Raw genomic sequence first — 26,144 nt, 5'->3', positions numbered from 1 at the left:
TGGATCTGGTACAGGCCCCAGAAGTTCTTAGGTCCAAATGTCGGGGGAATAGCTCACTATAGTTCTCTGATTACGTACAGCAATACAACAGGTTGCGTGCCCATCGCTTAGCCGTCGGGAGCGGGCCCCTCATCCAGCAGCACGCAACCGCGCGTCTAGCTATTAGCATCGCCATATCCACGAGTCTTCTAACTGCCACCGGTACGCCCCTGGAATGACCAAGCAGCGCCAGCGCTGGGTCCAGGGTCAGCTCAAGTTCCAGTATTGCGTTTACTGCCATAAAGATGCTGTCCCAGTATTGCAGTTGGACAGCGCCAAGCAAGGTGCATGAAGTCAGCAATTAGCTCGTGGCACCGCTCACATTCGGCAGACAGCCGGAGACCATATCTGTGGAGCCTCTCAGGGGTGTAGTACACTCTTTGTCGAAATTTGAAATGTATTAGTCTGTGTCTACCGTTCAGTGATATCTTTTGAGTGCTCGTACAGCAATACCTCCACATATCGTCGTCGATGGTGACCTGTAGGTCTCTTTGCAAGGCCGCTCTGGCTTTACTGAGCTGTTGCACCCAGTGTGACAGTGCCGTTCTGTATAAGTTAGTTATTAACTTCCGAGGTGTCTCCGTTTTGATAACATATGTGAGTTCAGAGACCTCTGGCGGTTCCGCCAGGTCGGGCCCTAGCAGGTCTGAGAGGGCACTTCGCACCCTATGATAATGGAAACGGAGCAGCATTGGTGCTGCTGCACCATCTGCCGCTGTCAGGTCTCAGGTCTTGACTGTGCCATCCAGGAATAAGTCACCAGCCAATCATTTACCCAATGTGTTTAGCGCCTGCACCACTCCTCGCTCCCTAGCTGTTGGTAGCCAGAGAGCCCACTCCAAAGGCATAATCGGCGAGTACAATAGGGCGCCACTCTGTGCCTGCAAAAGAGAGTACTAGGCATGGTTTGTAGCAGTGGTAGAGTCTAATATGCCTGTCCGTCGATCCACCGGTCTAAATATTGTGGCCAGGAGAGGTAGGGGGTTCGAGAAGGCACGTTCCATTCGCACGTGAGGAATGTTCGCATCGCTGTGTATCCAAGTGTGCAGGTGGGCGGCTTGCGCTACCCTGTAATAGAGCTCTAAGTCCGGAGCTCCCAATCCGCCCATATTGTATGGTAGAGTGAGGACAGTCCATTTCACCCTAGGTTGCTTGCCTGCCCATGCCAGCTTAATCATGAGCTGCGTCAAGGTTTGAAAGAAGGCTTTTGATAATACCATCGGAATGTATTACAATGACAACCAGAAAGAAGATATTTATGGCAGCATGTATATTTTTGGCACTCTTTAGGTAATTAGAGAAACCGTAGAACCTTTCTGCATGTGTCTACACATTCCAAGCTGCTACTTTGCCTGTAGATGACAATGATATTGCAAGTCACCTAGGAGTTCCATAACCATATACAAGGACTTGGCATTCTGTTTCATTTCTCTAAGTAGTCAGGGAACTCCTTGGCTACTTGAAGTATCCTTTTATTGTACGTCAGAGGGCACCTTAACACTTATATTACTCCCCAATTCGATAACAGTAACAGGGTCATGAGGCACTTTTCTTTGCACGGACCCAAATCCTTCAATAAGCTAGAGGGAGCAAAAGAGCCACGAAATCAGAAATGATCATGCCCACCACATCTGCACAGGTGACTTTGCTCCTTGCCTGTTTTGAGGGAACTAAACATGTTAGGATATCGTGGCTCCAGTACCATGCTGATGGCCAACGATGCAGGCTGTCCTGACCCATGAATGCACAATTGAGCGGCTCCTACTCCCATTTGCAAATGCTGTTGGAATATGTGTCACCAGGTGGATTCAGATGATGGCAGAAAAATACTGGGAAAGGCTGCTCTCATCATTTCCAGGAAAAGACTTTCAGACTTATTTTGAACTTTTCTCAGAGTTTTGCTTCTAGTGGAATTTCTTCACACTTTTCTTCAGCAACAACATTCAGCCATAGTTCGGCCTGCATTGTTCTTGGCTGATGGGTACCGTGCTGGTAGCAGGTGTGGTGCTGATTTGGGTACAGGACAAGAGAATGGGTGGTGTTTGGACAAGATCAGGGCATTGACTCGTTATTTTTATTCAGGATGGCAGTGTGGGAGCAGCCGTGTTCCCTTCCGTGGCTGCTCTGCTGGGTTTAGGTCTACTGCCAGCTTGTGAGGTGCTAATTTTGAAAAGCACAAGTGATACCAGCACCAAAATAGTCTCTCCACTTCTTCTTCTTCAGTTTCTTCTCTGCTATTGTCATGTCACACTTGTCAATGCCCACTACTTCAATGAGATCTATCCCTTTCTCTTCAATGTTTCACTTTCTACATGATATTTCAAACATTTTGACATGTTGCTCTTCAATGTACACACCCACTCTATTGGGCTAGCAGTGTATTTGTAATCTTTAATGTAATTGTAGGATGAGTGCAACATTTTGATGCCTAGCCCGCGATATTATCTTTGAATTTGCCTAACCTTAACAACACCAATCTGCTAGAAGTGGTGAAACCATATTGGTCTGAAGCATGTTACTTTTCAAGTCTCAATTTTAGCTGACTCCTGTAGACCACCCTATATGCGCTTGCATACCTGTTGGCCATTATGGAATAGCTTGACTTGAAAGCATGTGAAATAATTCAACAAGCATTGCTACAAGTGTGATAGACAAGAAAGTCAAGGAAGGGGGGCTATCGTCCTGCTCTGTGGGTGGATTTTAAGTTGGTGGTGGGGGAATCACCGTAACAGGGATAGGGCAGCAGAGCAGTGTATAGGTTACATAGGGGATGACTTAAAGGCTCATGTAACCTTCGACAAAATGCCTTGGCATTATAAACAGCAATATTCAACCAATGGCAACCTATAAAAAGTGGCAACAGCTAGTGACTCAAGAGAACTGATGCAAACGCCCAAAATTATTGTACTGTATACATGTATATACGCATTTGTGAGTGTGTGTTGGTGACTTGAGATCTCCGACAAACACGTACAGCTATCTGTAGCAGAGACCCCAAAATGAAACCTAAAAATTTAAGTGACTTTCGGGAATAGCATAAAAATGCAAAGAGTGATAGATGATAAAATAAAATGTGTTGGGATCTAGAAGCAATAAAGACAAACAATATAGGCTAACATACTACGTTGGCACATTATCTATTTTAGAAAGACATGGAGAATAGCTTTCAATGGATGTAGACAGTTGGAAATTAATGATTTAAGTAATACTACAAGACTTTCAGATACAAAAGATCTTGATGACTGATCACATATGAGACCAAGATCAGAACAAATATGGTGGGTACAGACCATTTTGCCTATTTTGAAAGCTACTTTAAGTACCATATATATCTCCTGCTTTTTCAGTGTATCGATGATATTGATATTGCTTATTGTACTAATTTGACATACTATTCTACCTTCACAATCTCCATCAAATTAGCAGGTGCACTGAAGATTGAGAACTTCCCGCCATGCATATGGGTATTTAATAATTTGCTGTTGGTCCTCCAGCTTGAGAGCAGAGGCAAAGGCCTTCGCTAACTGAAGGGCAGACAGGCCACCAGCCAGGGTCCAAATGATCTTGTTAATAGACCCATGCTATACATATATTGTTCCAAAGACAGCTAAGAGACTCATAATTATCACATAATGGCTGATCACATAAATGAAAAAGCAGAGTTAACTACACAGAGAGTTGGGAATACAACTGCCCATTCACGCTCTATAGAAGTACTCTGTCTATCAAACGCTACCATCTATGGTTGTCATTAAACAAAGACCAGGCAGGTAAAGTTTGTCCCAAAATAAACATTGACCTCATGTTGTCTAACCAACAGTACCTTATTAAACAATTACTAGGGAAGTAAGCTGGATTACCAACTCCCACCCATTGTCAGTGTTGCTTCTTACCCTCCCACCCCCACACTTGTCCATGTTGCTACTTACCCTTAACCATGTTGCTTCTTTCTTCCCACCACCGCCCTCCTGTTGTTTATTTCGCTTCATCCCTCCCACCCTACTCTTATCTCTGTTGCCCCCTGCCCACCATAAGCAAAAAAAGCACTATGACAGGCCCCCCAACCCGGGATTTTCTATCAGAAAATTAAACTTTCTCAGATGAGATGCACTGGAAGTTACCTCCAAGTAAGTGCATGGAAGAAATGTGAGCACTTTTCTGTTAGATCTGCCATGTGCACATCTCGAACTTGGAAAGAAGAAAATCTAGCCTACTTGGCTTCTAACCATGTCCATCAGTGGTTTCCACTGCCAAGATGATTTTCCCAATGGAAAGACAGTGGAAATTCCACTGTGATGGAAAACCACCATCCCCGACCTTTAAATGATGGATGGGATGCAAAAAGCAGGCGGTACAGAACCTTTAATTTTTTGCTGGATTCACATAACCACCCACCTCTAAATAGATCTGTCATTGATCTCACTGCTGATTGAGCGACTGTTTCTCTCTGACATCTATCACTTAATTAACGCCACAAAAATGCATCCAATATCAAATAGGTGGTTAGAATTATACTTTGATTTGTTTTTCTGTTGCAGCTTGTGATTTTGGAATCAAAAGGATATATGCAGTGTTTTATGAGTAATGTTTGCAACCAAATAATTTCTGTTATTTGTTTTTAGGAACTGTGAAGGGCGGAATATTCGCTACAGGACGTGCAGTAATAATGTAGGTAGCCTTATTTTTCTTTTTCTTTTGAATCCAAGCCAAGACATAGAAAAATGTAAATTTTAACAGAACCAGCACATTTTGTTAATCTCTTGTGTCACTTTTCTTCTCACTATTTTTTGTTTGAATTAATTTTATTATTTGGGTTTTCGCCTAATTGACAACACTAGGTTTTGAATTTACACTTCCCGAATGCTCTCTGGTATGCTGCACTCTGTGCCAATACGTGATTCAGACTGTTTTATGTGCATTGCAAGGATGTTACACTTTTGAGAGGGTTTGCAAACCACTCGGGTTTTATGTAGTCAGTGTTTTTGTATTTCAGTTTTAGAATTTTTAAAAGGCCGAAAGCAAAGAAAGAAATACGACCAAATCTCTAATGGTTTTCCAAAACTTAAGCCGCCATCTCTAACCTTATCCGTAAAGACAAATACGAAATTGCAGTGACACTTACAATTGCAGGCATTTAGATAACGGTAGCCCGAAATGAATTTGTAGATCAAAATGGTTTCTTTTGTGGCATTGCTTTTTGTATATCGCTATGGACAGCTTTACCTCTCTCTCGCTAATAGCCTTGTAACCAGTACTTACTGTGGTGTAATTGACCCCTGTCTACCCTTCTACCCGCTGCACGTTTGCTGCCTACACCTACTGCCCTATTCACATTTGCTTAGCCTATGCTTATAGAATGGGAGCACAAACATCGGCAAAGTCAAAAGGGGCAAACAACGTTAGGAATATTATTTTGTATTGTTTCACGATGACTGTGAGTGGTACGGATAGACAAACAGGAGAGCCATCTTTGAAATGTACAAAATAATGTTCTTCAATAACCATTCCATTACTTCTAGATGCTGCTTGACCACCATTTTGGAACGGTGTAACTGTGCTAGTTGTGCTATCATTCCAAGATGGCTATCCTTTGTGTCTAGACGCAGCATGATCGTGGAAGTGTACAAAAAATTCCAAAATAGCCGTCTGTCTCTTTTGACACAGTTGTAAATGTGCTTGCAAAGGCAATACCGGCAGCAAAAACAGCGAAGCAACATCAATTGGCTTTGCCAGTGCTTGTTAAATATGTTTTTTACATCTATTATTTGTCACGTAAGATGGACACTATCTGTGTTACTAAATGTGATATAATTCGATGAGACATTGGGTTGATCAAGTGAAGTATGTACCAAGTCAAATAATGCACTGCATGGAAAAAAATGCGCGGAGGGATGGTCCTGGTGAGAGGGAGACCCAGTGAAGTATCCAAGCTGTATTGGCGGATGAAGGGATGTAGTCACATTCCATCTATACACTAGGGTGGAAACATGGGTTGTATGGAGGTTTGTACAGGGGACTGAATCAGAAGGACGGTTGAGACACACACTTTTTTGGTTATGATTGATGATTTTGTTTGTTATTTATTGTACCTCACATATTGTGACATGAAGGCACACTGACCTTTCTCCTCTGAACCGGAGCATTGTTGTGCATTATGATATGTGGATTTGTTTTACTTATTTGGTAAAAAAAAGGGGGCAGGAGTGGTTCCACCAGGCACCGTTTCATCATCAGAGTACAGACACTGGGCTGAGTGGCCAGTCTTAGGATACTATCTCCAGTTTGGTGAGAGGGAGAGTGGAGTTATGGTGTCTAACACCTGCAGCAGTTGTTCCAGCACTCTGAGAAACCTCAGAGGTCAAACAAACATGGATGGCCTTGGGCCTAGCTCGTGACACTCACAGCTGTCAGTTGTCTCTGTTGGTTACTGTCCTTAAGGGCAGAATTTTCCTTGGATTGAGGGAAGAAGTCTGATCCAAGGTGTGGACTGGGCCACATCACTTTGTTGGCCATGGTGGCACTGTCTGCCTACTGAGATGCATCTATGAGCCAATAAAGTTTAGGTACTTTACAGATTGGGTCCACAGATGAGAAGAAGGGCTTCCTATTGGTCAGTGCAGACAGAGGGATCTAAGTGAGTTTAGGGAAGCATAGCACTGACAAGTGCCCCTGCATAACTGGGTATTCATCCATGATCTATCACCTAAGCAGGGAAGATCATCACAGTATTGATTATCCTACTCTGGTTTTTGGCTTGAGCAAGGTCGTTTTGGGCCTTTCTACAGGGTCATCCGCAAACATTTTCCCTTCACCTTCCTGATTTCTGAACCCGATTTTATTGGCTTTTAGGACTCTGCATACTTTACCAATGCTAACCAGTGCTTATGTGCTTGTGCTCTCACCTTAAAGATTTGGCTGACATTCACTTGGGATATTTAAATTACTTGTATGACCCTAGTAAAGGGGCACTAAATGTGCCCATGGGCCCTAAACTAAATGCTACTAGTGGGCTTGCAGCACTGATTATGCCACCCACTTAAGTAGTCCTTTAAACCAGCCTTAGGCTTAACATTGCAGCCTGTGTGTGCAGTTTTAAACTACCATTTCCTCCTGTTAAAATAAACCTTTTGCCAAGGCCAAACCTTCATTTTTTATACATATAAGTCACTCCTACGGTGGGGCCTGGACAGCCCATGGGGCAGGGGGCAGTGTATATAAAATGTTTGACTTTTACGTTTAAGTTTTACATATCCTGTGTTGGACAACTTTTGAATTCATTTTTCATTACTGTAAGGCCTACCTCTCCCTTCGCATAACATTGGAGTTGTCTTATTACATTTAATAAGCTGTAACCTCCAAATAAGAAGAGATGCCCAGTTCATGTTTGGTATCTTGGAATTGTTATGAAAAATCCTCACTTATGGTAAAGTTGGATTTGAAATTACAATTTTGAAAATGCCACATATAGAAATCTGTCGCCCTAAGTGGGAAGGGTATTCCAGACGTGGGTCCCGTGCTCACTACACCAATGGATTCAAGCGAATGTATGACGTGACAACGCATACTGTTACCACGCATACCTTTACAACGCGGTATGTACAACGAATACCGTTACAACGCATAGCGTTTAGAGGTGCTGGATAGTGGTAAGTATAATTTTATGTTCCAACTCCAGTCCCCGTGGACACTAGGGAAGGTGTTGGATATAAAATTATACTTATTCCCTATCCTAGAGCGCCCCCAGCGCAATGCGTTGTAATGGTATGCGTGGTAATGCCTGCGTTCTAATGGTAGTGCGTTGTAAAAATTCCGTTGTAAACGTTGTATACCGATTCAAGCTAGCCTGGTTGATGAAGGGTGATGCCCTGAAATCGGTCCCAGAATGCTTGTTTCCGGTCCAGGGAGTACCTGGATTGGCAGTTTGGGCTGGACTGTTCCCATAAGGAGCAGGGTCAAGACTGATTTGCATAAGGCTGGGTCCAAACTGGGGTGGTGTGGTGAGCAAAAGAATGATGGATTTAACCCAGATCCTTGTGACTGGGGGTGAATGTATGCATTGTCCAGCATTCCGTCCATCAATTGTTCTTTTCACATATACAAGGCTGGCATTGTCCTACCTTAGCCATTTATTTCCTGCAGCCTGTCTCCTCTGGGTCATGTTAATAGTTGTAGCTGACATTTGGGCTTTATGTTTACTTCCTAGACAGTACTCACAATGGAGGCTTAGGTGTGCCTGGATAGGACATCACTGGCAGGATGGAAGGGCAAAGTTGTGCACAGCCCTACTTACATTTGAATAGGCTGTCTCTACACAAAGGGCTTCCCACCCCATGTTGTTAGTCTGGAGGAAGGACAGGGGATGCAGGAAACCTGTGCACTTAAAAAGGAGGCCTCTAGAAGCTTCTCCCACTTAAATAGTGGCACCTGGTACAAATATTGGAACACAGACGCCAACTCTATCGTACACTTCTGAAGCTGTGGAGACTCTGCTAGGAGCAAAGAGTGCTGTGCTGCTAAAAGGACAGCCACTTTGTTGGACTACAAGCTTGCTAGAAGGCTGCCTTGCTGGATTGCTGCCCTGTTGCTGCCCTGCTGCTTCCCTGCTTGAGTCAGAGGGTTTGGACCTGCACCTGAACCCAGGACTCCCAGAGTGGCTCCAGGGGCTAGTATGTTGACCTCCTGTTCAGAGCTACAGGAACATAACAGGATCCAAACCCCCTGACCCAGCACCCAGATCCAGCTGGAGTTAGGCTCTGACCCCAAAGTGATGCCCCTCAGGTCCTGGACCCTATGTGTGACCTGAATTCATGCTTTTGGGGGTCTTCCCAATCGTGAACTAGAATTGACCACTCACTGGGATCGCCACCGCAAAGCTCCAGCCCAACCATTCATGACAACAACAGGATATTTGCAGTACAGCAATGACCATCTGCAACACCAGACCTATTCTCCTTGCTACAACTAAGAACTTCCAGAATGCCTTCCTGCTCCTCATGGCCAACTCCACCGCAAGCAGAACTCTTTGAGCTAGACTGATAAGGCAACTTTTCAGCTGGACTAACCTGGTCATTGTATATGACTAGCACTTCATTGCGGCCAGCCCAAAATTGTGACTTTCTCGCAGTCTTGTACAGCCAGATAGCTGCGAGTACTTTGGCACTATTTTCACTTAATCTTTAAAATTGCATTTCTCCGGTTCTAATGATTGAATTTTTGTAGTTTTGGTCTTAAATTATTTACAAAAATTTGCACTATTTCTCTAAATTCGTGTCTGATTTATCTTGTGTCGTGTTTTCATTTTATTACTGTTTGAAGTGCTGCACAAATACTTTAGACTTGCCTCAAAGTTAAGGCTGACTTGTCAGTGCCAAGCTAACAGGGAGTTAAGAACAGGTTAATGTGGGGAGTTTGCTTGTGTCTAACCCTGACGAGGATTGTGGTTGCTGCTTGAGTAGTGTTTCACCCCTCAATTAATAATCCAATTCCTCACAGCTCTGTATTCATGGAGCACTAGTTTGGGGCTGCCCATCCTTAAATCTACCGCAAGTGGTATCAGCTCAAGGAGCCCAGTGAGGAGGATGGGCAAGGTATGGCACTAACAAGGGGCCATCTGAGGGGAGCTATAAGCTGATGAGAAGTGCCCCAGTAAATAGTTTTAAGCTTAAAGACACTTCTGTTAAGATCATTTGTGAAGACAGTGCTGTGGAGACAGAGGAAGAAGCATAATATCTCCTTTACATTAAAGAATAATTCTGAAATGCCCCAAGGAGCTTTAAGCAGTAATACATTTAGCATACACTTTGACATTAGGAGCAGTGTTGGTGAGTGTGTATTAAATGGACTATGGCACAGGCTAGTCTATACCTTCTGAAGGTTCTGTATTATTTTATGTAACCTAGCACAGAGCACAGAGTGACCAAAGGAGATGGCATTGTTCCTGCTAGCATTGTGATCAACGTGATGGACAAAGGTAGAAGATAATTTGGGCCTGTCCTCTCTGGTACATGTCTGTCAGTGCTAGAAGAAGGTGGTGTGGTGATGTGGGACATAAAAGCACAACTTTCTCGTGAGAGAGACTTGTCATCATCTTGGATTGCAGACCTGGGTTCTGGAGTGAAGGCGCTTGGTCTGTTGACTTTAACATCATCTTTAATTGAGACAGGTCTAGAGGCATTGAAGAAAGACTACCCAATGTCTCGCTTTAATTTAGAAACAGTAGTAAGGCTATCTTCAAGGTTGGCATTTGGCCAATTGCAATATTAAAATATTATTGCAATGAAAATATTAAAATTTGACATTCAGGAAATTATTCAGCAGGATTATTTTGCATTAATGATGTTTGTATTATTCTATGTGCTTCTGTTAAAAAAGTGCCTTATTCCCAACCAACAGGGAGGTTCATTAGGTCGGGGTATAGTTTGGGTGTTGATTCTACATATTGACTTTTGTGATATACTCTTACTGGTAATGCATATGTGGTATATACAGTTTCTATGTAAGTTGACTCCTGTTCTTTAGAAACTGCAGTTTACCCTAATTAGTGGTGGGCGGAACTAGCGGACTTTCTTGCCATGGAATTCCACGGAGTCACATGAAAACTCTGCAAGATTCCGCGGACTTCCGCGAACTGGCAGAATGAGGCACATTGTGCAGCTCGTGCTGATTTTTAGGGCTGGGAACTCGTCTTGTGCTGAAAAATCTGCACGATTGGTACCACGCGGCATGCCAGAGGGGGTTGTTTCTCGAGTTGATGTTGCTACCACTCAAGTAGGTTTTCTACTGGAGTGGCAACTTTCTGACCCGAACGGTACCGACTGTCCTTGACCGCTCAGGTTGGGGAAATCTCACGGGAAATCACGCTACGAGATCTCAAATCTTACTTATGCTTGCCAACTTCCCATTGGCTAGCTGCTCACTAGAAAAACTCTGCCACATGGCGATAGGTAGAATTTGGTTGGTACTCCGCCAGTGGAGCAGAATTTATGTGTGGAGAAGTGTGGCTCAATGCTTAGAGCGGCAGACCTTGATGCAGAACGCTGGCCAGGGACCAGGGTTCGATTCCCGCCTCGGCGGGTTTCAGGCTTAAATTCCTCTGACCGGATATTCTCGCCTCAGTGCCGATTCTAAGCATGGGTCCCACGCTGCAACTCTGGGCAATAGCTTGCTTAGTCTCCACAAAGGCCCCCTGATACACAAGGGATGCCTGGTTTCACCATGGGATGCCCAGGAGTGGACACCCCACAAGGAAAAGCCAGGAGGGGTTCCCTTGTGGTAGGAGTACAAGCGCTGGGATGCCTCCGGGTCACTGTTCGCGCTATACAAATACGCCACATTTACATTTATCACCCACCCCTAATGTTTGTGGTGTGCTGAATGCTCAGTTCAGCAAGACGCTTGCCGAGTTTAAAGTGTCCATCTACAGGCTATTTTGGAAGTACATATTTAACATTTATTTCCGACTCTTCATGGAGTTGAGTTAGCAGTCTGGGGAATAGCTTGTATATTGTTGTGTAGATAGATACCTACTGCTTGTTCAAGTCCAAATATCATGGATATGGGAAGAGTAGCACCCCATAGAGATTTGAATTTATTACAGTTGTGTGTGTTTGTGTAAACTAGGGAAAGAGCAACACTCTTTTGCTAAAGGTATTATGCATGGAGCACCCTGTGGTATGTGCAGTTGGGACAAGTAGCACCCTGTGATGAGATGTTTCAATGTAGAGTATCCCATGGTGTACTAAGTGTGGAAAGGCCCTGATTTGAAAAGTTGCCTGGGGAAGAATGAGTGAAGTGAAAAAGCTGGGGAAGAAAAGTACTATGTTATGAAAAGTTGCACCCTGTTGTGTGCATATTTGGGGAAGAAAAGTACACTTTTGTGAGAAGTTGCACAGAAATACCCCACATTATGCAATGTCTGAGAAAATAAGTACAGATGCAAGAAGCTGCATAGGGAAATACCCGGTGGGTGGAAAGGTGGGGAAGTATACTACCCCATGTTGTATTGGGTGATAGCTTCCCTCGAATGCTTTGGGTAATAGTCACAAGTTTCATCTCAGTCGTCATTCTGTACAAATGGAAAAGATTTTGTAGAGGTATGGTACAAGAGGGGAATATGTTTGTGATTGTTTTGTGGTTCATTTTATTCAGTCTGTGTATAATGGAGTCCGTATGTGTTGTGTTTGAATGGAATTGTTTCATGCAGCTGTAGTGTGTTGTAAGTGAGTATTTTATTACGAAATCTGGTGATAGGAAATTAAATCACCAACTTAGAGTGGGCACTCTCCTGCTAAGACCTTTCATTGCAAAATGGAATAAGTCTCTAGATACTAACTGTCCCTCGTGTCGAACTCAGGAAGAGTCGATAACTCACGTACTGTTTGTGTGTCCAGCTTATAATTGCCCACGTCGCAGGTGGCTTAAGCCGTTGTGTTCCAACCTTGGTACCAGATTGTGTATGACAACCTTGCGTATCTTAGTAATGACCACTCGCGCAGATATTGTCATTGCCACGGTGAAATTTCTTAGCTGGACCTGGGCACTGCGAAGGGAAAATCCGAAGGTTGCTCTAGGAATTACACCCACTACTTGAGTCTGTCACTGATAACCGGGTATCCCTTTGACAGAATCTGTAGGAAAATGGTTTTATATGGATTCGATTTTATAGTCACTTCTTTTAATTAATTGTTAGGAACGTTTGATAATGTTGATATTAAATTTTGTAAGAATTGTATGATTTTAGGGTAACATCCTTTTTATGACACTTATGTTTGTATTTTGTCTTTTATGATTGAAAATTATCGAATAAAGACTAACTGATGATGATGATGAGTACTTTGTTACCTGATGAGTTTGGCTGTCTGTGGATGTATGGCTGGATTGTTCTGGTGTTTTATTGTTGTGTTCTGTCAAGAAAGGTTCAGTAGGCGTCTGCTGGAAACTGTCAACGTTGTGTACATAAGACATTCTAACTTTTTTTAAAGCAATTTTCCAAAGGGTGTGGTATTGGGTGCAAATTAGGAGCTTTCCACAGTCTCGTACTTATTTCTGTTTGTTTGCCAAGCTAATGTGGAGTGTGTTTAACTGCTGGGCTGCTGTTTTGTGTGTTAGTGTATGGTGAAGTGAATTTTTCTTGTGTGGATTTGTGTGTTGACAAACTACCCTTAACAGTATACAGCATAGATTGCAGGGAACTCTTTGTAGTCCTGATGAAAACCCTGGACTCAATTTGCCTCTGATAATGGAGATGAACATTTTTCACTTATAAAAGAAGGTATAGGGTCATTATATCCCTCAACCAATCCCTTGCATCTGATTTTATCTATGCCTGAACACCTGCCATTAAAGAGATACCTGGGTTGTTGAAAGTATTGATATTTTTAACTCCTGTAAGACCACAGCAGAGAAAATATCCAAAATTCCCCCTGGAATATGGCAGAGCCCATCCTGGTTTTTCAGGATCAGACCTGAAGATGAAGTATATCACTAATAAAGTGTTGGATAAGTCATACATTTACCCCCAGTCAAGAGATCCAGGTTAAATCCATTGTTTTTTGCTCACCATGCCAATCCGGTTTAGACCATTCTGTATGCAAATCAGTCTTGACCCTGCTGCTCATGGAAACAGTCCAGCCCCAACTGCCAAGCCGGGCCCTCCCTGGAACCAGAAACAAGCATCCTGAGTCTGGTTTCGGGTAATACCCCTCATTAGCCAGTATAGTTTGAATCCTGTGACATAGTGAGCAAGCGGCCCGCTTCTGGGCATACCCATCCCACTTAGGGTGAAAAGTGCTACGCAAACAAATGATGGACGGAATGCTGAATAAATCATGCATTCACCCCCAGTCACGAGTTCTGGGTTAAAACCATAGTTCTTTTGCTCACCAATGAACCCACAACCACCACAACCACCAGAACCACCAGAACCAACTTCCACTGTGGAATGGAGGCCATCACTACATGGATGAAAGACAGCTGCCTCAAGCTCAACTCTTACAAGACCGAAGTACTCAACCTGGGACCCACCCCTTCAGAATCCTGGTGGCCAGTCACTCTGGGATCTCCCCCATCCCAACGGACCACACACACAACCTTGGCATCATACTGAACTCACAAAGCACCGTCAAATCAACGCAGTTTCCTCAGCCTGCTTCCATATGCTCTGCCTACTCCGACTTTCAGATGGAGCCCCACAGAATCCAGAAGGACGGTCACCTACGCACACATCACCAGCAGACTCGACTATGGCAATGCACTTTATGCCAGCATCACCCAGAAATAGCTCAAGATGCTACAGAACGTCCAAAACGTCACCACAAGACTGGTCCTTGACACCCTGCCGCAGCCCCATCATGCAACACCTCTGACAACTCCACTGGCTCCCAGGCAACAAGAGAGTCACTTTCAAGCTCCTCACTCATACCTTTAAAGCCCTACATGATGAAGGGCCGGTGTACCTGAACTACCACCTCACATTCCACGTACGCGCCTCCCAACTCGCCCTCGCCTCCTTCCCCAGGATCCACAAGGACATAACCTACCTCTACACCAAGACCTGAATCACCTTGCCCCTGTGGCAATCAGCATCACTGACCAATTCAGGAAGGACCTCAAGACCTAGCTCTTCGATTGATCCTCTTCCCAGTCCAACCAGCAGCCACCCCTCTCCCAGCACCTTGAGACTCTCACAGGTTAGTAGCTGCACTATACAAGCCCCTGATTGATTGATTTATTGATTGATTGACCATGCTAGCCCAATTTAGACCCAGCCATATGCAAATCAGTCTTGACCCTGCTCTTCATGGGAACAGTCCAGCCTGAACTGCCAAGCCAGGTCCTCCCTGGACCAGAAACAAGCATCCTGGGACTGGTTTCAGGGTATTACCCCTCATCAGCCAGGCTCTCTTGAATCCAGTGGCACAATAAGCAAAGGATCCACAACTGGGCTTACCCATCCCACTCATGGCAAAAAGTGCACTAGAAACAACTGATGGACGGAAGCTGAATAAATCAAACATTCTCCCCCAGTCAAAAGATCTGGGTTAAATCCATCATTCTATTGCTCACCATGCCACCCCAGTTTAGACCAAGCCATATACAAATCAGTTTTGACCATGTTCTTCAAGGGAACTGTCCAGCCCAGACTGCCAAGCCAGGACCTCCCTGGAACAGAACGAGCACCTTGGGACTTGTGTTTTTCATGCAACATCCATTAAAAAAGCTCCTTTTAGATCAAAACAGGACCCTACATTTGAGAAATGGCAGTGGGTTGCACAGATTATTTGCAATAATATTAGTGAGCTGCTGCTCTATTACAATATTGAAAAGACACTGCAGTATACCTGAATATTAGATGGAATCAAATGTAAAATTTGGATCAGAGTTCCTGTGCAGTGGTTTTGTTTGTTGACAAGTGAAAGTGGTTGGGTGAGTGAAATGGTACTGAGAGAAACCAGTAAGGCCTTTAGGCTCAGTACCAAAGCTCTCAACCGTGCCTCATGATAAACAATGCCCCTAATGGGCCACAACTGAGAGCCCTGGAGAAGAGGCTGAGTTAGTGGGAATTTCTGACAGTGGGTCAAAAAGGTGCCGACTCAAGGAAAATTAAATACAAGTCAGACAACAAACATTAACTAAATAACTAACTTGCATTACATTTATGTTTTAAAGTTAAAATGTTTACCTTTAAAACCTTAATGTAATGCATGTCAGCAATTTAGTTATTGTTTATAGTTATAAACATTTTTACAAGAAAATGCAATAACTACTTACCCAATGGCTGCTAGTCTTCCAAGCGCAAAGCCCAAGAGCCTACTTCCCTAGACAATCCAGGCAATGCTCTCATGTGGAAACCGATTGAGGTCGAAGTAACTACTCAGGCAAAATATGGCCACAGTTCCCCAGAACTTGTAGATACAACAAGTTCTGTTACTTACAGATCGGCACCGGCAACCCGATTGGTGCCGCCCGTTCAAATCTTAAGACCACCCGATTAGGACCGGGTCGGAATTATCACCGATTCCCCGACCACGCCCCGGATCATTCATATCAGCCCTGAAGAGTCACAGCCATATGTTGTGACAAAACACGTGTCGGTTTTATTTGTGTTTACAGTGATTCCCAGGTTGGGAACACTGTGGGTGAATAAAACCTTTGAAAACTATACGCTTTGTCCGGTCTATCCCTACTATCACTACTCTCAGACAAACCAGTATATTTATGCTTATTGTGTGCTCTGGACTTTTGCCTAATTCACAGAAAAGGAGGTCTCTGTCCTTCTTTCTTTACAGAGGTTAAGGTTTTCCTCTGGCCAAGAAGCACCAACCAAAATATCCTTTTAAGATCTCATTGACCATGACCCTACCGTAACAAGTTGTGCGCCATTCTTCTGAACACTCTAAAAACCGATTCACAGAATTCTCACGAAGCACCAGTCTTAGTTGGAGCAGGTTGGCTCATCACTCCTATACTCCTATCTTACACTGGAGGCCTGTGCTTGCTCCCCTCTGAGCTGTCTAGCACAGCACGGTTGGAGAGGTTTCAAGTGTGCATGCCAGCTGGCCATTGCAAGACAGTTGGCCAAAGTGATGTCCGCATTTCAAACTGGAGTAGCCACCATACTTCCTCCTGTTGCTAATCAGCAGCCGCTCTGACCCTTGGCACGGGCTGGCCACATTGAAAAATATGGTAATAAAATTATTTTATTAACAATTTATTTTTCGTGCTTGCTGAGCTCACAGCAAGGGGGCGGGGCAACGGTCTTCCACCCTAATGGAGGAACCACCGCTAGTGAGCAGTGCCAGTGACCTGGTCAAAGAGAGCATGAAAAAGCTGAAACTCTATCCTAAATTCAAAGCTGTTGTGAACAGGGGCCCCCAAAATATGTTTGGCCTTGGGCCCCAACATCTTTAAGATGTCCTGCGTCCTTGGTCAAAGAGATCTAGCGATGTCAATTTTTCTCATAGTTTGGATCTCTAGAGTCATGAAAGAACATCCAACTATCTACATCTTTTAATATCTGGAGAGCGACGTTTCAAGCAAAGGAACTTAAAATTACAAATCGCGGCGTTAAAAAAAAACCTGAAACAATATCAAAATTAAAGTGCGAAATCTATTGAAGTAAGTCACTAGGCAAAACAATATCACTTCACCTTGAATACCTGTTCAGAATTGAAACCTCTTTAGTTTAAGCACAAGTAATTTTTTGAGTATTCAATAGGAAAGACTTTGAGAATGTAGAAAAAATTATCACTACCAGAGCATTGGAGAGCATGCTGTACTCAAGGAAAAGCTTAGAGTGACTAATGGTTCTTTGTGGATGTTTTAACAATAAACTACCAGGTATCTGTTTAGTTTATGTCCTCAGGCACGGAGATTTATTGTATTTTAAAGCCTTCTGTTTTATGTTCCAGTTTCTTGTTGACTGTTGCATTCTCATGCTATGATGCGTACTGCAAGTGTTTCAGATAAGAACTTCGCTTTTATTCATGACCCATTATTGGGAACTGTGCCATACACAGTCCAGGCTCCTGTGTGCCAAGGAGATGCGCCGCAGCACAGCGTGCACTGCGAATGAATCACTGATGAGCTAATAACAGACACACAAATGTCTGCACATGACCATTCTCGCATCACACACATCGTTAAACAGGCAGGGACTCCTATAATGTAGAATCTTGACCATATGTCTTATGGCAATATTAAAAATGTAATGCTTATACCATGAGTCTGGTTAGTATAAAGCTCTCTGAAATAGGGAATACAAATGCATATTTCCTAGTGTTCTCTTTGTTGATTACATGTGCATGTGGGAGGCCACAACCTTGTTTTTATCGAAAAGCAGAAAGCTAGCACATTTTGGATATACTACCCTCAACTGCTGGCACATATGAGAAAGTAAAACTGGATAACAATTTTCTATATGTAAAGAAACGTTTTCACTTGTATATACTGCCTACTGTACAGAACTTTAGGGAAACAAATAATTTACTGGGGATTAACTAGTTTAGTTTTCGTGGCATACTTCTGTTCAATCTCTATAAGCAGCACTATTTTCCAAACCCACCTTGTCTCTCTGTTTCCCATCTAGGCTCATCTTCCTCCTTAACTCCTTTTTTATATCTATAGAAAGTGTTGGCTGTCTTTTGGCAAATCTATTGTTTCCAAGACATAACATATGCTTAGAGTTGGCTTTGGGTTAGCCCCTTGTACATGACTTGATGGCTTTGTGAGAGACCTTTTCTTTTTATTTGATGGTTTCCCCCAATGTTGTTGTGTAAGAAGGCATTTTAGTCTCACAGTCCTATTGTACATTCAGAACTCTGAATGCATGTGTTTCCTTGCTCTCTCTTCCCCACTTAACACCGTGACCCCACTGCATGCTCTCTTTTTACTCCCTCCCCCTCACCGATGATCCATGTCCCACTTAATATTTTAAATATTTCTATTTGTTTATGAAGTTCCAGCAGCTGCAAAGTGCTACCATGCTGCTCACTTCCTTGTTTTGCCTTTTGTACACTTTTTTAATTCACCTTGCAAAATGGCGGCACACCATATTAGAATAGTGGATTAAAAACAGCCGCCATGCTTTATTAGATATGAGCACACATGCATCAAGGTGCAAGTGTAAGCATAAAGAGCCATCATGGAATAGGTTTTCTTTAATAGAAGACCACCTTGGACAAATGTCAGCCATTTATCCACATGTGTGTGCATGCATGAAGTTGCATTTGCATGTGAATGCAAAACAAATAAGAATTGCCAAGCCAATAATTGAGCCTTTTAAATCCAAGGCATATTGACTTTGCCCATGCTTGTATCATCTTTGTTCAATAGCAGGATTCTGAATGCCCGTGATATTTGTATCACAGAAATCCTAGAGGAGATGTTTAGTTTGGTTGTGAGAAAGTAGTTTACTAGTTGAGGTGGGCTGGTGTTCACAACAGGTAATAACATCTCTGTCTTGTTAGGTCCAATCAAAGGTTTCAGTAATTTAAACCTGAGCTCAACCCCTGTTTGTGGATGTAAAACTTAACAATGCATGCCTTTTATCACGCACGCATTTATCACACATGCAATGCGCTGACGTTTACCACACATTGCATTACAATGTGGGTCCTTGCCACATATGTTTGTGGTATTGTATATCTATCTATCTATCTATCTATCTATCTATCTATCTATCTATCTATCTATCTATCTATCTATCTATCTATCTATCTATCTATCTATCTATCTATCTATCTATCTATCTATCTGTCTATCTGTCTGTCTGTCTGTCTGTCTGTCTGTCTGTCTGTCTGTCTGTCTGTCTGTCTGTCTGTCTGTCTGTCTGTCTATAGGTAGCTATATCCACCCCCTAGTGTGCTCCTAACATTCTTATTTTAAATAATTCAACGTAACATTATTTCCTAAAGGTTTTATGTTAAGTTCCCGCCTCCTTTATTTTCAATGGAACAGTGTTGCAATACCAGTGGTTTTCCATGTGTAGTGCTTGACATACTTGTTTTTTGTTAGCAGTATCTTACACTCAGAGTTTACCAAACTGTAGAAACTTATTCAAACCTCAAACTTACCCAAAAGAGTAAGTTTAAATCAGGCCCTTAATCTCCCTTAACCCTCTTCCTGATGACTGCATTGTTCTTAATTGGCTGGCACTGCAACAAGCATCTCGCAAAAACGAACTCTGGGTCAAGAATAATGACCACACCCCTAGTGCTTCCATTATTTAAAATAAAAATAATAAACCAAGGGACGAGTGTTTCATAAAGCTGACATAACCAAATTGATTGCTATTTTAGGTTGCAGGTGTCTTGATCAGACCTGAATGGTACGTCTTACTAGATCTGCCATTACTTAATGTATGTGCCACCTTGAGGGACACATTAATAAAAGATATAAAGATATTGAAGGCAGGACTCAGTAGTCCAAGAGGGTGACGTAAGGGTTTGTGACTCTACTCCGTTCTGCACTTTATCCTAATAAATCCTTCTAGTGGTGGCATTCCCAGATAACCCTGATGTTTTCCCTGCTTTCCCAGGAGGAAGCCAGAGGGTGTAGACCAGAGGCAGCAGAGAGGTGGAACTCTCGCCCGTGGTGCAGGTGGGACTCCTTAGCAAATAGCTACACTGAAGGGGACAGGAGCGGCTGGTGCTGGCTCCTGATTCAATGGCCTGCTTCTTCCCAGCTGAATAATGCTGCACGCCGTAGGTAGGATCAGTCTGGTGGCGACACCAGGCAAGTGTACAGTGGGAACTGACCTGTCCTGCTATAGAGGCCACTGAGGACCTGCAGCATAAGCTGCACATGTGTTGGGTGCACAGGGGGAGCAAGGTAAATGGAGCATTAACGGGGGACTCTTGAGGCAAACGGAACCCAATACTTAAATACCTCAAGTGATCCCTCCCCTCCTCTCAAAAAGTAACACTATGCGTGAGAACCTGAGCTTAGTGGCTCTTTGAGGCAGGTGCAGGCCCTGCACAGTGCGTTCCTTGGGTTTGACTATGCCTCCATTCCAGAGACAATTTGGGAACAATGAGAGGAGGCACCATAGTTCCCCCCTATATAAGGAGACAACACTTGGCTAACCCCAGAATTACAAACCAAGTACTATAGTTCCTACACAAATGGGCGGTACCGAGGGACCAGCCCCTCGGGTGATTGGCGCCCAGATGGACTAGTGAACGTCCCAAGGGATAGTTGATGTGACTGTCCTAAGATACCACCAGTTACAAGGTGCCCACTGAAAGATTGTAATGCGCTGGGGCCCCCCTTCCCCCTGGGTGGGAACTGAAGAGCTGCCAAGTATTGGATGTAGGCGAGAGGCAGAATGAACCTCAAGGCCATTTCCTCTTGTGCTAGTCAGAGGGTGGGTTGAAAGCTGGGCTGTCATACTTTTGGGAAATGGCCCTCTCTAAAGGCTTACCACAACCTTTTTGCCTTCCTCCTCTTTTTCTGACCTTCTTTTTGTTGGCTGTAGGACTCTGGGCACTTTACCACTGATGACGAGTGCTAAAGGGCTTGTGCTCCCTCCTCTAAACATAGCATAATTGGTTTACACCTTTGGTTGACATATTTGATTTTCTAGTAAGTCCCTTGTAAAGTGGTGTACCATATACCCAGGGACTCCACTTCAAATGCTACTAGTGGGCTGCAGCACTGATTGTGACAACCACAGAAGTAGCCTTTGAAACCTGTCCCAGACCTGCCACTGCAGTGCCTGTGTACACAGTTTACTGCCACTTCAACTTGCTATTTAAAACTACTTTCCAAGACGTAAACTCCCATTTTTATTACATATTAGTCACCTGTAACGTACGCACTAGGTAGCCCTGAGGGCAGGGTGCTATGTAAATAAAAGATAGGACATGTACTTTTATATTTTCTATGTCCTTGTAGTGACAAACAGCCTATTTAGTTGTTCACCATGGTGAGGCTTATCCCTCTCAAAGGCCAGCATTGGAAATTCCTTAATATGCTTTTAAGCTGAATTTCCTAATCATGGAGGAGTAGCTTTTTCGTGTTTGATATATTTGGAATGGTAGTGACAAATCATCCTCACTGGTAAACTTGGATTTCACATTACTGGTTTATAAATGCCACTTTTACAAAGTGGACATTTCTCTGTGCTATTAACTCTGTGATTTGCAGCATGTCTAACCAATACATGTCTGAGCTAGGTGAAAGCTGCATTTTGAGCATTCCCTCTAGACAGTCACACTCACACTGGAAGGGGTAGGTGTGACTGAGCAATCATTTGCATTGTAATAGCCTTCCTAGTCATCAGGGAGAGAGGTGTCTCACACTGACATCTGAACAGGCTGTGTCCTGTCTAAGGGTGGGTGGTGAACTTCACTCTGCTAGCGAAATTTGCCGAGATTTAATATCTAGTGACTCCGTGGAGTTCCGCGTAGTACCACTGATGGAGCAAGGACTCGTAGAACAGAGACTTGCTTAGAAGCAATTCTCTTGCTTTACTCACTAACATATCATTAAATAAGTTTTGTGAATAAATAATGCACACCACATCAACACGTGGGTTAGTGAAGTTTGCTTATGTGTTTACTAACAATAATATTATGAACGAAGAACTAAAATGGCTTTAGAGACTCGAAAATATTTATTGCGCAGGCGTCAACTGCATCTCCGTGTTATGACCAACTATCGCTTGGAGGGAAATTCTTGCACATGAGCAGAAGGTACTAAAATGGAGTCTTGAAGGCTTCCGTGCTTGGCATCTGCTTGCTGAAACTAATTGGAGTGTTTTTTAACCGTGGCGCGAATTCCGCTGCAGTGCGGTGGTTTAAAAGAGTGGGCGGGCCGCGTCAACCAAGGGACGTGCGCAGCACTACCGAGGTAGTGCTCACGACGGCCGTTGGCCGACGCGCGCAGCGAAGGGGTTACTAATGCTAACGCGGGATAAGTCTAATAAATAAACTGGGATAGAGTAGAGATGGGTGGTATACAGTGAAACTATTTATTTTTTAAAGTAACATCTGTCTTTCTGACTTTATTACTAGTGCGTATTTTGGGCCTCTCATGTATGGCTGGAGTGGGCTGAGGCATGTGATAACAGTGCATGACAACTGGAAGTCAATCTGGAGTGATGAAACAAAGGTTGGAAAAAGGACAAGGTCGCAGAGTGGCCAAGACTTAGAACAGACAGTGAAAAGTTAAACTGAATGGAGCTGCATGTTAGATTTTTAACAAATGTTGCAGATGAAATGTGAATGCGGGTGAGAATTCAAAAATATGAATACAAATTTAAGGGTTGCGAACAATGGGATTACTGAATTAAATGACATGTACGCATGGTGTGATGATCTTCCCCTTTGCCTGACCATTCAGATTTAGTATTTTTATGGTATTGAAACATTAATGGGTGGTACATGAAGAACGAAAGGTATAATTGAGATAGCTTTAATAGGATGCTGTTGCTGCAGAAAGTGCTGTTGCTGGGAGAGATGCCGATGAAGAACCGAAGGCATAACCTACTATCCTAACTTAATTGAGTTACAAAGAAGATGGCGGACGATTTATTTACAGATGTTCTTTTCTCTCTGTCCTCTCCTTCCTGAGCATTGATCATTACGTGAGTCCAAAGTATGTGTTTAATTGAGTTTTCTCTCCTGAAATTAAGGGTGACTGCACTGTGTATTTGAGATGGTTCACATGAATTCAATTTAGATTAAGGTTTTTAAAAGCTTTCCAGAGTCTGTGGTTATTAAACTTTGAATAAAAGAACAAGTTAGCTTATGTCTTTTCACCATAAACTAGTTCAACTAATGGTCCATCGACCAGAGAAACCAACATTTGATCAGTGAAAGGTTAGTTAGGAATAAGAAATACCTAATTTAGAATTGTGAAATCATAAACTTTGACTCCAGTGGTTTACTCAAGTGTAGGTGTGTTTATGGGCCCAGGTGAGTATATGGTATTGGAGTATTTGTTGTTAGTGCGCCACTGGATCAGTTTTCTGGTAGCAGAGTTATGGTTATTATTGACTAGTTTGGTGATGAGTATTGATTATTGATTCATGTTTAACAAGAGTTAGTGTCTTGTTTTATGTTGTCTAGAATTACCAGGAAATGAATAGCGGGTGGTGACAGAAGCCATACTGCAGTGAGGTTACTCATCTGTTGGAATAGCGCTGGGAAGCTATGCAAAGCTGGCAGTGTTAAATTACGGACTATTTTCATATAAAAGTTGAGAGTGAGTGATAGTGTAAGGTTTGCTGGTAAAACTTTGGTCTTATATTTCCTAGTTAGGGTAACACTAAATGAGTAACAGGTTCTCTCAAGCTTGAATGAAGAGTAAACAGAGGTTTTACTTGTAGTAGAAGAGGAGTATTTCTGAGACTTCGGAATAAATCAGATATCTATCCTTTGTTTACCGGAACAGACAGAGTAGCGAATGTTTTTATGTTGTTATTAACAGACTTCATTCAAAGAAAAGAAAAGTAAAGTAATACTTTTTTTCGTATTACCCTGTGAAGGGAGAGTCAGTCGCTGGAGTTGCACTGACATCACAGAGAGCCGTGCTGGGATTGGTTAGAACAGCGGACATGCGACAGAAGCAGATTGTAAAGGAGGGGTCAGTAGTAAGAAGCAAAACTGACATCACAAAAAGGCCGCGCTGGCATTGGTCAGACCATGAACATGAGCCTAAGCTTGATTGGTCACTAGATAGAAGCTGCGTGAGGAATGGCTGAAAAAGAGTTGTATGTTGGATTCTGATTTGACTGCTGGTTTGAGTCGCACTGATAGAAGAGCTCAAGGGTTTATGAAGAAAATTAAGAATTTCTTTAAGAAAGATAAGCCTGTATTGACTAGAGAGGGAGGGAATTCCTATTCAACCGCTGAAAACGCCTGCTTCCTTTATGATGATGGAAAGAGGATATTGTACTTGTGTGTGGTTGGAAAATTGGATAGAATATACAAAAGGTGATGGAGTTCTAGCTTTCCCAGAACATGGTACATTTAATGGGGGAATCCTTTAGAATTTGAGAATGAGAATGAATGATTTGGAACCAAGACCTAGGTTAACTCAGTATAAGGCTTTGGAAGAATGGGAGAGTGAGTCATTTAAACAAGAGAAATGCAGAGGTGGAAGATATAGAGGATTTTTCCCAAGATATTTCCATGAGTCACATGAAGTTCAGATGAAGCAATGGAGAAGAGCTATGGTATCAGAAGGTTTATATCCTGTGTTAATGGCTGAGGAACAGTCAGGAAGCAAGTGTAAGTAGAAAACAAAACACATGAATGTGTCAGCATATTGTGAGTTAGATGATGAATTGTTGGAGGAAGTTTGAACTAAAAACCCTCCACTGTATCAAGAAAGACCTAGTAGAGTCACCCCAAGTGTACCAGTAATGGGAAAACCCTTAATTCCTCAAATTTTACATGAAACATCATTTAAGAGGGTACCTCAAGATAATCAAGGAGAAGCATTAACTAGAACTAGAGAGGTAGTCGTACAGAAAATAAGTCAATTGAATTTAAATACTGAAGCTTTGACAGTACCAGTGACTATAGGTCCTGTTATCCCATTATATGGAGAGAGATTGAGTGGCCCAAAACCACAAGAAGCAACAATTCCTTTGAGTAACCCCAGAAAAGAGATAATAATATCTGATGATCAGGCCAATGAGTGTGATTCAGTCATTTCATTAATGGACCTTCCAATAAGGGAACCCGTAATTGAAACCCAAAAAGGGCCACACCTGGTAGTTCAAAAGAAAGAGGGTCCATGGTACCCGATAGGAACCGAAGCACAACTGCAGTCACTCCAGAAGATTTAGAAACGGTGGGCACAAAGAATAGAAAAACAAAGCTCAATTCCAAAGATCTTAGACATTTATAAACTGAAAGTGGAATTGGAAGAAATGATAGCTGGGAATGTGGGAATAGAGAGATTAAAGCTTTACAATGATGAAAAGTTATTGTTTATTTGTAGGAGTATAACCAGGAATGCAAAATTGTTTCATGAGAGATTGACAGAGCTTGCTTCAGAGATTGGAGTAGACATAGGGAGATCAAAATTGTTACAGAAACCATATTGAGTGGAGTTCACCGACAAGGATTTAGAGAATATGAATGCGTCTGGTAAGAAGTTATAGATAAAAGAATTAATGAATATTTTGCAAAAATGGGGAGACATTGACAAGTGGAGAACAAGGTGGACAAGAAAGAAGGGGGAAGCACAAGCAAAGGAAGCATCACCTGCCTTCCTATTAAACGAATCAGACAAGGCAGAAAGATTGTGTCCCATGAGAGAGGTTCCTGTGGGTGGATATGTTCATGTCCTTGGAGCAGACAGGATATTTTGTCATTTACAAACGATTTCCTCAGGTTGAGAGAAAAACCCATTGAGTGGTACAAACAGGTTGAAAGATTTGTGAAAGTTTCAAAGGTTCTGTTAAAGGATTTTGATGGGCTGTTTGATATTGTGGTACCAGCTGACTTATGGACAGAGTGTAAAATTACAGTTGATTGATCAATTGAGGAGTATCCTCGAGATTCGAAAACAGGAGCACCATCAGAGGAAGTGATGAAGAAATATCACCAAGTAATTAATTTTCTGAAAGGAAACATCCCTCCTAAAGAGTC

At 42.8% G+C, this 26,144-nt stretch overlaps 1 protein-coding gene across 1 annotated transcript in view; it reads left to right on the top strand.

The window, feature by feature from the left end:
* The window catches only part of ADAMTSL3 (ADAMTS like 3), a 2,358,716-nt gene that overhangs the window by 1,115,640 nt on the left and 1,216,932 nt on the right, over nucleotides 1–26,144 (top strand). Inside the window, exon 5 of the mRNA XM_086958228.1 lies at nucleotides 4,662–4,707. Coding sequence (XP_086814354.1) covers nucleotides 4,662–4,707 — 46 coding nt within the window. The remainder of the gene's footprint in view (nucleotides 1–4,661; nucleotides 4,708–26,144) is intronic.

This window comes from Lissotriton vulgaris, chromosome 2_1 (assembly GCF_964263255.1).
Source record: "Lissotriton vulgaris chromosome 2_1, aLisVul1.2, whole genome shotgun sequence".
Classification (NCBI taxonomy): Eukaryota; Metazoa; Chordata; class Amphibia; order Caudata; family Salamandridae; genus Lissotriton; species Lissotriton vulgaris.
The sequence above is the reverse complement of the archived record's forward strand: the minus strand, read 5'-3'. Positions and strand labels throughout refer to the sequence as shown.